This window comes from Mixophyes fleayi, chromosome 6 (assembly GCF_038048845.1).
Source record: "Mixophyes fleayi isolate aMixFle1 chromosome 6, aMixFle1.hap1, whole genome shotgun sequence".
Classification (NCBI taxonomy): domain Eukaryota; kingdom Metazoa; phylum Chordata; class Amphibia; order Anura; family Limnodynastidae; genus Mixophyes; species Mixophyes fleayi.
This window is the reverse complement of record NC_134407.1, coordinates 153,675,609-153,692,576: the sequence shown is the minus strand read 5'-3', so window position 1 is coordinate 153,692,576 and position 16,968 is coordinate 153,675,609. Positions and strand designations below refer to the sequence as shown.

The following is a 16,968-nucleotide window of genomic DNA, read 5'->3' as shown; positions in this document are numbered from 1 at the left end:
CTTATAACCATTGGCTCAATAAAGACTACATTATTTCCATGTATTTATTTTATACAGATCTAAAGATCTATGGCAGTTAAAACATCCTTCAGGACACAACATGTAATTCTTGGCCTGATGTCCATTCTATATATCCATGAGCCATAACTTATTCTGACCCCATTGTTTTTCAGAGGTCAAAAAGTTCATTAAGGTTCACTGACTTGTAGGTGTCTTTCACATTTTCCATCCGGTGACTCCTGCACGCACTGTCTACTTCCAGGACAGTGATCCACTGCGTGTGATGTGCACTTCCTGACCTTCATCAGGGTGTCTTCCTTTCTACTCTCCTTCAGGCTTTGTCAACCTCAGAGTGGACAGTATTGTTCTATAAATACTAGGAGACCAAAAAATCCTACAATAATGGCACCTTTCTGCTCCTGTCGCTTTATTTCCATATGGTCTAGGTGCATACATTCATATAATTATACAACCACATGCAAATACGTGACTTTGTTTTGCATGATGAGATTATTTAAATTGAATTTAAGGAGTGAAAAAGGCCTATTTATTTATTTATTTATTCACTGTTGTCTGGTAGGACACACAGAATTTTTCTCAAAGCACAGTAACTTATTTATTTATTTATTTGTATTATCTTATTTTTTTAACCTCCTCCCAAGCACACAGAAACAGGTGCTTGTAGGTGTACTTCAAACTATGTAATAAAAATATACAATAGCGACTCATGTAATAATGTTTCTTCATTCTCATGATTAAAAGAAGACATAAACAAGGCAGTAGCTTACAAGACAACATTATGAAATATAAAATAAAATATAGTTAGGCAGGCAAATGAGCATAACCTAGAACTTCAGCTCTGTCTGCCAATATTATAAACCTACGTCTATCTTCTGCTGTGCTATGAATATACTCCCTGATCTGCCATAAAAGTGGATCATTCCTGAGGCTTTTTTTTTAGTTTGGGATGTTACAATGTTTTGCTGTTTGTTTGTTTTTTGTATATTATCAGAACAATGATAACTCCATAATGAATCTTTGTATTTCTGTTTTAGCTGTACAAAATGAACGAGACCGGATAAGCACAAGGAGGTCTAGCTATGAAGACAGCAGCTTACCTTCTATCAATGTATTAATTCAGGCAGAAGTCTTATCACAACAGGTAGGGAACTGAAAACCTCTTCCACTGGCTTCTACATCCAATTAAACCAACATCCATCATGTGTTTTATTGTGTTAGTGTTCATGGGTGTTGTATGGTGCTTCATTTTTGTTTATGTTTCCAAATATTTATATACAGTACTTGTAGATAATAAACCGCTGGGGTAACCTAAATAGTACACCCATAATTTTGAAACCTTAAACCAGGGCAAGGTAACACTTAATCTGTTTACATGATTCTTTTGGGTGCTATTAAATCTATTTTTTAGGAAAATTCCATCTGGCACATATTAAATCTTCTCTTTAGGAAGTAAGCTCTCACGAGCAGGGCCCTCTTTCCTTGCGTTCTCCTTCAACTTTTCCACCACCCTCTGTACCTCTCAGCCTGCTTCCGTAGCAGGGGCGGGCTGGACTGGGGGGCACGGGGGCAGCGGGCACCCGGGCCGCTCAGTCTGGTGGCTGTTCGGGCTGGCCGCCTCCCCCCATTTTTTTTTTATATTACCGGCGGACGCGATTGGACGCATCCCGCGTCAGCGCACAGGCGGCCGCATCGCGTGTCATGTGTCTATGTGCCCCCCGGGCTGATACCTCCCAGCCCGCGCCTGTTCCGTAGCCCTGTTTACTTCAGCTCAGACCTACTTCACGCTGGTCACTACCATCTCTTTCACTCACTGTCCTGTAAATTACTTGATCTGCATTACCAAGTTATCTGTGTCTGATCTTTGTATGTTTATGTTAAATCGAATGTATTATGTATCGTTGCCCTCTGTGTATTGTATATTTCATGTACGGCGCTGCGGACCATTTGTGTATAAATAAAATATAATAATAATAATCTGGAGAAAAAGAAGATTTCTAGTTGGAAAAGTCAGGACTATTTTGGGATCATTTATGGACCACCAATTAAATAATACCATCATGTAACCTAACAGTGATGTTATTAATTCCTAGTGAATTGTTAAGCTGAATATTGGGTATTGAGTATTATATGTAGTGCAGGGTGATTGACTTTCTGTGTACAGGAAATGTCACTCTATAAGAATCCTGAGTGGCTGACCCTGCCCGATTCTAGAAGAGACCTAATTTTTGTGGGTCATGGCCTATTGATTAGACATGGTTGTTTTTTCAGGTTGTTTGTTTAAGACTTTGTCAGCAAGCACATTGATTAAACAGAACAAACCACTAACTACATATAAAAGACCAGCACAAAACAGCTCCATTATTTTCCATTAAAAAGTTAATTTTCTAGCTCTCCCGTTGGCTGCAACTAAGTAAAACAATATACTTGTTTATAGCCAGTGATAAAATATAGTAATATAGTAATAAAGTAATAATGAATATTAAATTGAGAACTGCACCAAGTGATGCAGAAGTTGACTCAATCTGAGTCTTGGCCAAAATGTTCAAAAACTCCTGTTGTAAAGAGAGATGACTTCAGAGCTGAACAAATATTCAGCCTTACAGCTTGGCTTGGACCTAGTGGCCACAGGGTGCCTTGTGCCCCAATAATCACCTGTTCCTATTCAAGTAACAAGCTGTAGTTTCCTGAGTATTGTTCACCCCACAAAATAGCAGCTCCCATTGTGATTGAGACACTTTCATTTAAACCAGACTATAGCTAGAGCACTAGAAGGAACAGCTTCACTTGTTTCTTAATACAAAATTTAAAGGAAATACAATAGAAAAAAAACAACAGTAGAGAAGACACAATTAGTAAAATATTTAAATAGAAAAGATATATCTCTCACACATACACATGCACATAAATACAGCCTTACAAAATTAAATATATAAATCAGTACTGGCTATTAGATATTTTTTAGGTATGCTGAATTCTATTACAGAGGAGGGACTGACAAAATCAGTAGTTCCTAGCGCATTGATAGGCAGGATAATTACTATTAAAAACTACGGCATCATTGTTTTTCATTTAGGCTATTACCCAAAACCTTTCTCTTGTAGATAACCTCGTCAGTGGCCATGCTAAATACTGACATCAGGGGAAAGAAGATTGCTACTATCACAGACGTGTGTGATTCCATGAAACAACAGCTCTTGGTACTTGTGGAATGGGCCAAATATATCCCAGCGTTTTGTGAACTTCCACTAGACGATCAGGTGGGTCGATAGAACGAGACAGCCGTCTCCCAGGGCCAAGAGGCTGAAGGATTGATGTCATATTACAAAGGTTTTTTTATTGGAAAATTGTGAGTTAGGACAGTGAACTTTTTAATAAAAATGTATTTTTAAGGGAATGACGAAGATGTTTGGAACTGTATGTGCATGGAGCCACATTTTATCCAAACTTCACAAAGATCAGACTAATCGGCTGCCACAAAAAAATACACATACTGTATGTGATATTGGAAGCAATATGCTGTGTACTTCTAACTACACAAAATGTCTGGTAAGCATATACTGGCATTGCCAAAGGGAGACAAAGGCAGTTTAATTCTTGCAGAGAATATAAAGTGTATGTATGCTGTTTTTAACTAAACGTATTGTAGCACTGAAACTTGATTTGTATAAAAGGCTCACTGTGTATGTGCCCATAAACCTCACATAACCCTTAAAAATCTAAACATTTGCATGCAAATAATGACACGGAGACTTAAATAAGTTATTAAAAAATTGCCAGAACTTTATTAGAATTTTTCTAAATTAACTAAACTTATGGTGGCGGAGAAAGGGCACTGCGAAACAGCTCTCAAGCTGGTAACACTAAATCACAAGTGGACTGGCGCAAACCGCCGTACGTCCACACACAGAGGAACAAATCCCATCAAAAAACTGGCGCTGAGTTGGCGTCAGGGTGACTGCCCCTTTAAAACTCACTCTGCCCTCCCTCACCGAGCCGGACAGGGACCCTCCTCACCGAAGGACCAAAAAGGAGTTACTGGTGCCTCCTAGGGAACAGTGACCTATGCCCAACTACCTGTGCGCCCACAAATCAGCCGCTGAACGCAGTGCCTTCCTACCGCAACATTAGTCCCAAAATGTACCTCAAGGAGTGGGTGGGTGGGATCTCGTGTTGTGGAATAGACATTCCAGGAAGTGCAGTCAACTATATACTTCAAGGTTCCTCCCCCTGGATCAACCATTGGTCGGACCCCACCCAAATTTAAATCCTTCAGGTTAGTGCTTGGTTTATTACAAACCCTGTCGCCCTTTAAGTGCGTTCGTCCCATGAGGCCTCACTTGTCCTTTCATCTCTCCATGAATTGTTGTTGTATTTTGTGTGTATGCTTTTTTTGTTGTCCAAACTTATTGCAATTGCAAAATAGATGGGAAAACATTATCACCAAAGTTGGGCACTTCCCACTAGCAGAATTTGGCAGTGAATATGGGCTCATGCACACAGGCGTTTACTATACTCTTCCCATCCATTTCAATCCACACAAGTCTGCAGCAAAGTCACTATGAAGTCCAGGTACACTCACATGCAGTTCATCATAGATTGGGTTCAGTTGTATTTTCCCAGATGCATCTTGTTGGATTCAAATCCGTTTGGAATCTGTGATAAATGCTGAAGACAACTTTTACTATTTGTGTTTTATTTACTGCAGTTAGCATGAATGAGTGCTGACTCCTGTAAGGAGATATTGGGGCGCATTTATCAAAATGTCCCCGATCGCAGTGATTTGTCTGATTATTTGTGCTCATCATGGGGATAAAACAGGTCTAGTGTGGGTTTAAGTTCAAATAGTACATATGCATTTGAAGTTACAAAAAAAAGATTTAAATATAGAATGCATTTATTGTATATATTTTTTTAATATTATTGAATTTAAAAATGCTTTATTCTCAGAATAAAGCATTTTTTTAAATAATTGTGATAACAGAACAATTGTTGCTGAGGTACAAGTACATGGGGATGACAGGTGACCCTTACCTTTTATCTAAGTTGTTGATTATTCCTGTTTTTGGGGAAGGAATTTCACATGTAAAAAAAGATCTCTGTTCTAAAGATTGGTTTTATTCACATTTGATTATATTAGACTATTGCCACCCACACCTTTATAAATTCTTTAACAATTTGATAGGTAACGATTAGATTTAATGATCTGTTGTAAATGTGTGTGGCCCGTTTAACACAGTTTATAGGCAGGAATTAAAATCCTTCTTAATTACACAACCTTTTTTAACATAATATCTTACCACAGGGCTGGCATCTCCAGCGCTCCACCCAGGGCCATCTTAACAACATTATGGGCCCCCGGGCAAAGCAGTGCACCGGGGCCCCTAGATATAGATATATAGATGGATACAGATACAGATATAGATATACATATATAGAGATAGAGATAGATAGATGTACTTGCTCAGTGACCCTTGAAGGTTTTTTTTGCAGGGTTTTTTCTTTTGCAGAATTATTTATACTCCTTAAGAGCCGTGCCTATAGGGCCCCCTTGCCCGTGGGGCCCCCGGGCAGCTGCCCATTGTGCCCAATGGAAAAGATGGCCCTGGCTCCACCCTGTCGCAGTTTGCACATGCACTGTGAAGCCCGTTTGGGGCGTTGCACCCTTGTGGCGCAGTTAACAGGCTTACCGCTTTCTGACGGCCCTGCCTCTTGAAAATAGTTTTTTCAATTGCAATAAATTTAAATAGTAAAGCAGATTGATACTAAAGGGTCTATTTGCTAAGCTGTCAAAAACAGAAACTAGCTGTCACCTCATCAAAAATTTCTCCTGCTTTGACTTGTATAACACTGGTCACTGCAGTCCCCATAGACTTCTATGGGGACTGCAATATGTCTCAATTTAACAAGCGGTAAAAAGCACAGCCAGCCTTTTAAGACTAACTCCATCTCACCTTCTTAATGGAGTCCATAGGACTCCATCACCACCAGAGAAGACACTCCTCTTCCTTAGCAATGCATGTGCACTAGCCACACTGGGGTCAGAGCTTTGCCGGCTGGAGATTTTATTTAGTTATTGTGGGAAGGGGGTTTCGCCAGTGAGCCTTGGCTTGATAAATTCAAGCGGCAGGACATTTTGTATGCAGTGATACAAAATGAATCTTACTGTCGTCCACTGCTCACCAATGTTGGATAGACCCCTAAATGGGGATAGACTATGCTCAGAAACAATACAGCTTAAATTTAAAATCTGTCATGCATTTAGCAAAAAAAACTGTGATCACATTTTACATTTTAAAACCACTTTTTTTACCAGTAATAAAAGATTAGTGATTGCATTTGCTCAATATTGGCCGACTAATATGATGAATTGTCAGGAATTCACTCCAAATTCTACAGGGTAGAAGTTATGATTATCACTCAGTGAAATGTATCAGGCTGTTGGATATGGTTTAACTTTAGAGAACAATGGAAGAAAAGTTTGGATGAAATAGAGCAGGACCATTTCATTCATTTCTTGCACCCTGTCCATGTCGTGCATTTCAGTATATATCTATAATACCTATACAGTGCCATTTCTCTCCCACAGTTTGCTTGCGTTGTATCTTGTTTGGAGAAGCGATCACTGCTTCTCTGGTCAAGGTCTTAGGCTACATGCACAGAGATATTTGTTTTATTTTTTTTTCTTTGTTTCGTTATGACCTTTCCTTTTTAAGTGCTTTTTTTCTTTTTTACCAATGAATGTAATTAGAAGAAAAACAAGGGGAAACCTTTTTTGTGCTTTTTACTACTTTATCGGAGTGGGAATAGTGTGGGAACAAATCTGCATGTGTGCATGTCCACCCATTTTTCTTGTGTTAGTGGATGTGTCAAGGTGGCTTTTAACTTGAGGAGATACATTTACATTTTACATTACATTTGAGGGTTTTTTCGGAGGTGCTCCATCCTTGGAATCCTGATAGTACAAATGGATAACTGTGTTGATTTGAGAACTTCAAAGAGACTTTCCTGTCAGAAAACCATTCATGTATTTAAAATTAGCCAACAGTGAGTGAAAACTCTAACGAGATTCACATGTATCAGTGTGACACTAATTATTAAGCCTTGTCCTTCACAGGTTTTCAGCTAGCACTTAATTAGTCCAATCGTTAACCTTTGTATCTTCAATAATCCTTATCATTTAACAGGGGACAGTAACAATGCTTAACAGAGTTAAAGGACCAGTTCATCCCACCCTCTACTTTTTGGTTAGCCATTTGTTTTTCATCTTTCCCTATTTGTTTTAAGGACATAGAGCAAATGGATTTCTCTGTTTTTATCAAAAATGTTTTTAATTTGACTAAAACGCCATATTAAAATGCCTCTGTAGCCTCAGGTTGTGCATAATTCAAGACTATTGTGTTATATAATGGCCCTAAAGTGTGCACAAAAACTTAATTGATATATTTTACCCAATAATAAGAAAACTAATTTTAATTTTGTGTATATACATGTGTGTAGGACCACTATAAATTAGATTTGTATAATTTGTCATCCTCCTTTATGCTACAACAGACAGAAAAAGTTAGGGACATAGCCTTAAGGTCGATAGGAAGGGACAATTACACACCTGTGTTCCAGCATATTGCAGTGTAAGCAGCTTAGCACGCCAACTCACAGGCGGTTTAAGACATGCCAATGGAGCATTGCCCTGCATTATCTTCACTGGGAGATGAAAACAGCTTTATCGACTATAAAATAGGGATCAATAGAACAATATATTTACACTGCCAAGTTTTATACCTGAATTTATCAAAGACCTGACAGACCAAAAATACAACAAGTTGAATTAAAGTTTAATCATTTGATGGGTGAAGCACAGGGCAGGGAGGAGAACAGAAATATGGATCATTGGACCTATGTAGAACAGATTAACAATATAAACAGACATTTTTGTGTTGGACCTAGTAGGACATGGAAGGTTCATGGTCCGCCATCCATTTAAAATACCTAGGTATACTGGTCATTTGTTATGCATATTGATCAATGATCCCTATGATTAATTTCTTTAAACGGTGTTCACTGCTGGTTGTACAATGGAGCCAACTCTAAGTGACATTGTCTAGTATATACAGTCTACTGGAATAGGCACATTTAAGAAAAAGAATGTTTGAGGATACAGTACCTTTAAATTGTTACATTGAACATTTATTGAAGGCACACTAAAAATAACTATTAACTGGTATTTTTCATAACATATAAGCTATTCCCCTCATCTTAGTAAATTAACTATTGTATACACTAAAAACATTATTGGAATATGATGCCCTTTAATTGTGCTATCCTGTATTATGTCAAAGAATTATGCTCAGTGGGAGCATTCTGTTTATATTGTAACTATTTCTTCCCAGGTGGCGATGTTACGTGCACATGCGGGAGAGCACTTACTTCTCGGGGCTGCAAAGAGGTCAATGATGTACAAAGACATTTTACTCCTAGGTGAGCCAGATTTTCATGGTGTATCTGAGAAGCTACAATTTAATATTCCCATGGAAAGGGCAATTGTCTGTACAACAAGGTCTTTTCATTTAATAGTACCCCAACCATTAGTGATTTGGCATCTCAAAGACCTGTACCATTACGTGTTTTCAGCTCCTGGCCCCAAGAGGAAGAGCTCCAGCGCTACTAGGTGTGTAACTAATATGGAACTTGATTGGATTGGAAGCGGGTCTTGTCTATTCAGGGGCCAGATTAGCCACACTTTAGTTTGGGCAGCTCTGAATTACCTGATTTGGTGGCTGCTAAAAGAGAGCTCTGATTGTCCTCTAGGTGTCTTGAAATTGGTACTGTTGGTGGTCGGGTTCGGAAGGGGGGGGCAATGTTAAATGACAAATGATTGTCCAAAAGAGGATAGTGTAGAATGTATGAAGGGCTGAATATTATGGGGGGCAAGGATAAGTGTACAGCAAACTTAAAATCCCTTCTCTATAAAATATTTGTTCTATATATATTTAATTTTTTTTCATAATTAAATAATTAAGTTAGATGATTATATAGAGACTATTACAATTGTTAGAAGATTGATGTTTAAAGAGTTTTTAAAAAATCCTTATTTTTCTCTATTTTTTATCGGTGTGTTGCACCAAGTAATGGCCCGTAGGTGACAAGTGTTTTGGCATATCAGATCCTTTCTATAAACAGTGATAACAAGCAAGCACCTACATCAGAGACAGGCAACCTACCTGCTCTGGCTAGTTAGACATGCTGGAACATGTAGTACCATATCATCCCACACTTCAGAGAGATAGCTTTAGCATAGACATAGTATACTACAGAGATGGAAATTTACTAAACACCAATAAATATATTCCAAACTGACAGTGTCCTCTTGATTTAGTACACAATTTCATATATAGCTCAAAGGACTTACATGACACCACTGCGATTTGCCTGCTTCCATAGCGACACTAAGCCATAATCCCTTAAAATGTCCTACTCCAGCTGTATTATGTCGATATAGAGCTGTGTGTTTTTCGGAATGTAACTTGTTCTACCCACAAAAGCATACTACCCTACATGAGCTGCTGTTCATGGTGTGGAAGCCTGCAGCCCTAGGCTAGGTACACACTTAAGAATTTTCCGACCAATGTGTTATCTTAAACGATTGTACCTACGACTGAAAGTCCGATCAGTCTGACGATTCATGCGTACACACTGCCACGATTTACCTTCAGATCTGTGCTCTTTATCTGGTCCTCTAGTCTTCAGAGAATAACAGCGGCCTTATGACAGCTGATTTGCCCGATTATTGGATTCCAGCGTGTACCTAGCCTTACACTGGCTTTCTCCTGTGCTCCTGCATGTGTCCAGTGGCTCACACTTGTTAACCACTTCCTCCTATATGAAGAGTTGTCTTATATACATCACAGCTGCCTTAAAAAGTTTCACAAGCCCTGGAGTCCTGATATTGCTACACCTACCCTCTAAGCTGCTCCCACCTTTTTTACATCTGCATGCTCTTTGCCTGACATAGCAAAAACACTCTCACATCCTTCTTGTGCCCTCACCAATAGAGAAATCTCAGTTGCATATTTGTGTTAATGTCTAAAGGGGAAATTTGAAGATGGCGTTAGCCATTGAAGCCTATGGGGAGAGCATTGCAGTAGGGCGATCTTCGGATCCCTCACCGCATCTTACTACTCTACCCTTTGGTGACTTTCGCAAAGGTGACCACTTTGCGATAGTGACCATAGAAGAGATAGGTGTTCACCGGGACAGCCGTTTATCGTGACTGCTGTTCCGGTAGAACACTTTTAATAAATGGTAACTATATTTCATTCCTTATCATTGCGAAAAGGAATGAAAATGATCCTGCCAAAAAAACGGCAATTGTGCAATTGTGAAATATGCCCCTATGCCTTATTTCATATTGCTTCCCATAGACATCCCCTTATCTTCACATCTCTCTCTGCAACTGTCTAGCAAAGCCATCCCTCACTTTCATAGCATATCTGCAAATGATGACACGTATACGTTCTTAATTAATAATTATCTTGTTGGTAGTTTTTATTTCACTGTCATAAATAATTGTATCTTTGCTTTGCTCATACGCACTACTATTGTTGCTAGTGTCTCCATACCCACTACTTCAGTTACTAGCATTTGCTGACATTGAGGTAGCAATTTATTTTCAATTTTCCCGAATATATCTTGTTCTGTCCATGGAAGCCTACAGGGAACTGAAAACTAAAAATAACACTAGCATCAAATAACGTTTTCACTATCGTTAAAAAAAACGCTAACGCAACCTTATATGGCTTCACCTTGCATTTTATGTCTGAAAAGGAGCTTTCTCTAGACACTATAGCTATAATAATTTCATGGTCATTACATAGGCAGTCTCTAGGTTACAGGTGACATCATGTTTATGGCATGTCATTAAGATAGCAAGCTCTGTGACACCCCCAGATAATATGTGATATCATTATACGTTAAACATTATTGACCTTGTACAGATAAGCATTCCTGTCGCCATCAAAAGGGTGAGACTAATAGAAGGTTCTCAAAAATGGCAGCAAAACAGCTGTTTAATTTGAAATATGTTTGTTTGAGGAAACACTTTATTAAGGTCTCTGCATTAGTAATTTGCTATGAATCCTCTCATTCCAACAGTCTTTTGCGCATTTTTGTAAACTGTTAAACAGTTGTCAGCGCCAGTTTACAACATCTCTGAAAACCGTGTATGGATTTATACAGCATGTTGGTTTGTCCATGTCCTGCTATAGTATTGTATACTAAATACAATATTTTATCATACTAGCTTCCTTCAGTTTTTTCTACAAATGCCTTTACATCATCCAGACACAGTTGTTTATGTTTGTCACCCCTGGATATGATACAGATGTGCTCTGTGTAGCAGATTTCAAAGCAATATTCAAAGCAGAGATGGTTATGCTTATTGTATACAAGGGCAACAAATATAAATAAATGAATAACGTAAAGGCCTTGGTTAAAAAAAGACGCTGTGGAGCATTGTTGCACCTCACAAATTAACAACAATAATATTAATGAAGAAATTAAGTAAAAGCTACAAGAAGGCATGTCGAGACCAATAGATTAAAGCTGTCTGATAGTGAGTATAGTCTGATAGTATCATCATTTATTACATAAAAACTTTGCTCTTGTCTGCACTACAGGTAATGATCGAGTGGTTCCTAGAAATTGCTCAGAACTTGAAGTGGGTCGCGTGGCTGTAAGAATACTTGATGAGCTGGTTCTTCCATTCCAGGACCTACAGATTGATGATAATGAATATGCCTGCTTAAAGGCAATAATATTTTTTGACCCTGGTATGTACAACCAAGGCTCATTACTTTTATGTAATGTGTTAGTCTATAGGTATAATCCAGTGTATCTATAACTTGTATGTTTCCACTGAACAAATAGAGCACAGGGCTGTGACATAACTTTCCCTCATGGTCTATCATCCCTTCCCATGTTTCTGTGTACTTTCCCGGTACCAGACTTTACATGTATTCCTATTCTGCCAAGCACTGAGGTGAATAAGCCGTACATGGGTGGATTGAAGGGGTTTCCTACAGCTTTCATTTATTGCATAGCACATGTGCTTTTACAACATGCATTAAATACATTGCTCATCTTTCTGACTTCTGTGCTATCTGCCATGTTGTTTGTATCATCCTGCAACATTGATTATTTTTGATGCTTTTGGATGTGATCAGTACCTGTATATGTAAAATACAATTGTAACCAATGCGCAGACATGAGCTGTGTTATATATAACACAACTAGGCCTGGTGAGAAACACAGACAAAAGCAAAAAATGTATTTAGTAAACTTTGCAGTGGGTTTGTATAAACCAGTACATTACAGTTGTCTGAAGGTGACGATGCACTTTTAAATGAACTAATTGAACTGTAGCTCTAGGTCCAGTCATTAGATGTAAGAATGTATGTAAGGAGGGAAAGAGCTATTACAGACATAGAGGTAACTACAATTATTTTAAAAAAAATTGTATTGTCAGTAAATATACCAGGGGTTCCAACATTTAATATTCAAAATCATTATTGAACTTATAGAATAATATTACTTCTTTGTCTGATGTTAAAGATGCCAAAGGATTAAGCGATCCCACAAAAATCAAGAGGATGAGATATCAGATCCAAGTGAGCCTGGAGGATTACATCAACGACCGACAGTATGACTCCAGGGGGAGATTTGGGGAGCTGCTTCTTTTACTCCCTACTCTGCAGAGCATTACCTGGCAGATGATTGAGCAGATTCAGTTTGTCAAGCTCTTTGGAATGGCCAAGATCGATAATTTGCTACAGGAAATGCTGCTAGGAGGTCAGTATAGTTAAGTGACTTTATCCCAAATCCTGAATTATAGTTGTCTACACACAGTAGAGGCAGTCATTTGCTGGGCTAAAACAATATTCAACCTATCCATTTCATTAGGCACTCCATGCCTCATCCTGCAGTATTCTCACTATATGCTGGTGAATCAATAGGTGGCATGTCTGTAGTGGACTGTAATATGCCACAGTGTGATCAAGATAGCTTCAAGTGGAACTAAACACAGAAATGGAAAACTCATACTTAAACTCCATAAAACACAGAAAGGTGATACATATATGTAGTCACTTCAGTTCTTTTACAGTATTAGAATTTCAGCTTTTGCTGACACGAACCCACTGTGCTGGCCTTAAAGTGGGAGGTACTCTGCAGAGTATGCTAAGAGGAAATATCATATTAATTAAAATACTAAGTACTGATCCTATATTTTTTTAAAATGTCTGACATAACTAACTAGGCAGCTAATATACACATATAAGTCAGTGAACTGGGATGTGGGATGGACACAGAAATATGACAGATATAATAAACAAATGAATAGTCTTTAAATCCTCAATGTATAGAGAGGTCCCAGGTCTACACAGAGTTCCATTTGTATTGCTAAAGTAACACCTATAGAATAAATTAGTGTCCTCTCTTGTAGTTTATTTTTGCACTAATCAATAGCAACCAATCAGGAATCAGCGTTGATTATGCATTAGGCAGCAACACAGAGGCATATCCTGTTCAGTCCCAAGCAACAGGCAACAGGTTGTATGCCCAATTTGGCAACATATATAGATGGCCAAATTGGACAGGATGCAGGTGATGACTTTCAGTATAACCGGGCATGTTAGCAGGGTCGTTCCTCCAGTGAAGCATCATCCTAGGCAAAGCACAGAGGAGGTACTCATCCTATCTCCTGGTCCTTCAATTTCTTATTCCCCTTCCCCCTAGTGTTGTCATAAATATCATGCCTGCACGCTGTAATCCCTTATTGAGAGCAGAGTGATTGATAGTGTGATAGAGACAGAGAGGAAGTATCTATCATCGTGGTCTTAATATAGTGACTGCAGGAAGAAGTTCGAGGGTGACCTTTATTATAGTGAGCAGGTACCAGGGCAAGTGGGCAAAAATGACCTTTGGCGGCAGAATGCCTGTTTCTGTGATGACCGCACACATAGGCCGATTGTGCTCATCCTCCATCTGATTTTACCAGCGTGCGTCATTTTGGGGCCGCAGGCACTATTATACCCGGCTACTTGCCTAATTTCACTACCTATATTGCAGTTTGCCTGGCATGTGCACTAGACCAATCTAAGCTAATTGGTTATTTGGGGTTACTGCTCATCTTCAGCTCTATTTTAGAATAAACCCTTTCCTGTCATTCTATTTCCATTGTGATGGCATAGAATAGTATTAATAATATACAAAGCCCAACTTCCACATGTCTGCAATTGGGCCCATACTGATTTCACCTCTTCTTATAAAGGGGTATCTCCACACCGTAATAAATAAAATTATGTAGGGTAATTAAAAATCATTAAGTTTGGTACCACAAACTTACTAGAATAACTTCTGATACTTTAAATAGGACCTGCCCAAAATTTGAAGACTCAGACATTGCTGCTGCTGCTGCCCTCTCCTATCTTACATGCATGTTGTGAGTAGCTGAAACTCCTGAGCATTCCCTGTAACTATGGAAGTAGTCTAGTTGTGTCTTCTCTAGATGTTAGTACTCACTGTCAGTTATTCACCACATGTCTGCCAAACGCCCATCTTCTTCAACTGATGATGTTGGGCAGAAGTCTTATTTCAAGCGTACAGTAAATTGTGGTACCCAATGATATTGTTATTATGCTAAATTATGTTTTAGAATTTGAGTGGCATTACTGCCCAGCTTATTCCTGTGATGTCCATTGTTGTAATATGACTAGAATGCTCACAAAATAGGCCTAAGTTACTGATCACCTAACATGAAATGTTAATTTACATATATTTATTTGTGTTGATTTGTGACAGGGTCAGCAAATGAAGCCCCACACTCTCATCACCCACTGCATCCTCACCTGGTTCAGGAGCATCTTGCAACAAATGTAATAGTAGCCAACAGCGCTGTACCTGTTCAACTGCACAACGGACAGATGTGTGAGTATTTGTGAATCAAATCTCTGTGTCATCACTTCTCCTCACCCACGGGGTACATCATACAAGACATTAGATCCACTGGTTGACAATAATATTTATCAGAGCCTTAGTAGTGCTGCTTATTCACCACCTTCTAAATTTCTAAATATTTCGGACCCTGATTCACTGATGCCTTCTAGTCCATTTCTAAAGTGTTAAGCAAAACCCTTTTTGGGTGCAGAAATCGGAACTGCCCTATCTAAAACTAAACTATGGGCTAGATTTACTAAACTGCAGGTTTGGAAAAGTGGAGATGTTGCCTATAGCAACCAATCAGATTCTAGCTGTCATTTATTTAGTGCATTCTACAAAATGACAGCTAGAATCTGATTGGTTGCTATAGGCAACATCTCCACTTTTTCAAACCTGCAGTTTAGTAAATATACCCCTATGTGTGTGCTGCTTGGTTAACAATTCCATGAAATAACTGAAGTGTTTACACTTAATTAAGGGGATGTGAGGCAATGAAAAAGCCTTTGGTCTGAGTGACAGGCTTGCAGCTTCCTAGGAATCAATAACATATTGAATGAAGGTCTGTGCTTTGGGTAAGATTGAACCATATCACATAAAATGTCAACTTACTCTTAACAAAATGGTGGTACTGACAAGATTGCCCAATTTTACTTCATACAGAAACTTTTAATCTTAAGGGAAGTTTTGTAAAGCCGAGTGGCACTCCAGAGTCCAGAGACAGGACTACCACATATTATAAACAAAAGTCTTCAGCCATCCTTGTTCACAGTTATTATTTGTTTTTACAGCCACACCGGAGACCCCACAGCCTTCCCCACCTGCAGGCTCAGGGGCAGAGCAATACAAAATAGTTCATGGAGCCATCACTGCTGTATCCAAACAGCAGACCTCCATTACACAGACCACCATCACCAAGCAGGAAGCCATGTGAATCTCTGGAATCATCGGTTTAATAAATATAAACAGAGAAGCAAAAAATGGACTGACTGATTGAAAGCCATGCCAAAGATGAGCAAACAAAACTGCCTTTGTCAAAGCCTGGATGGACTGAAGACCTGGCCTTCATGGCTGTAAAGGGTTAATATTTTTGTATAGCTTAATGTTTTGAATTTTTCTTTTTTTTTGTTGTACTCATGCTAAGCTCCTCATAACTTGTATGTATTATATTAAAAATACTTGGAATAGAGACAGAGTAAAAGGATACATTTAAGTGTATATAATGTTTACTAAGTGATCGTTGTCTTTAAAGTGTACCTCTCACTTACACACAGAGGAGGCAGCCATTTTGTGGGCTGAGCTATTATACAGCCTATTATTTCACTAGGACCTGGAGATGTCATTGCCAGTCCATATAATAACTATGGTGGCTCAGATCTATGACCATCATGGATAATATAAAGAACCAAGTAAAGTTATACATCACATGGGTGAGGTAGTTTTCAGTGTGGGGGAATTATTGGTTACAGGGGTGGAAATGTCAGTAAATGGAAGGTTTTTGCCAAGTGAGCTTATTTCTATGCGCTAGCCTTAAGCAAACTAAGGCAAATAAGACTATGTAGTAAGCTAAATGTGGAGGAAAGAAAAGCACATTTCCACTCTTTTCTCCATTTTTCTCCTTTCGGCCGCTTTGCGCTGCCGCCCTCTGTGGAGAGTGCCTGGACAAGACGGGGCGAGGTCTGTGACGCTCACTATCTTCCTCTGTGTTCCAAAATCCTCTGTGTTTTTGAGCGGAACTGAGTTATATGTTAAAACTAAATATTACATATGCAACAGTTCTGCTCCAAAATGTCTGAGCACTGCAGTTCTATGTATGTTATTACGTGCAGCCCCAAAGCCTTATGTGTTCTTCTCTATATAGAAATTGTCTTCCCTGTTTCCCCAACCATTTATTGTACCGTCAAATTTGGTTGTATTTACAATGACTTTCTTTTTATTGAACCTAAGGAAAAATATTTA

The 16,968-nt window shown here is 38.8% G+C and overlaps 1 protein-coding gene across 2 annotated transcripts in view; it reads left to right on the top strand.

The window, feature by feature from the left end:
• HNF4A (hepatocyte nuclear factor 4 alpha) overlaps positions 1-16,695 on the top strand; it is a 121,971-nt gene extending 105,276 nt beyond the window's left edge. For both annotated transcript variants that reach the window (XM_075176822.1, XM_075176821.1), the window contains exons 4-10: positions 1,056-1,162; positions 3,123-3,278; positions 8,409-8,496; positions 11,694-11,846; positions 12,628-12,864; positions 14,875-15,000; positions 15,801-16,695. In XM_075176822.1, the coding sequence (XP_075032923.1) occupies positions 1,056-1,162; positions 3,123-3,278; positions 8,409-8,496; positions 11,694-11,846; positions 12,628-12,864; positions 14,875-15,000; positions 15,801-15,943 (1,010 nt within the window). In that variant the 3' untranslated portion in view covers positions 15,944-16,695. The remainder of the gene's footprint in view (positions 1-1,055; positions 1,163-3,122; positions 3,279-8,408; positions 8,497-11,693; positions 11,847-12,627; positions 12,865-14,874; positions 15,001-15,800) is intronic.
• The last annotated feature ends 273 nt before the right edge of the window (positions 16,696-16,968 follow it).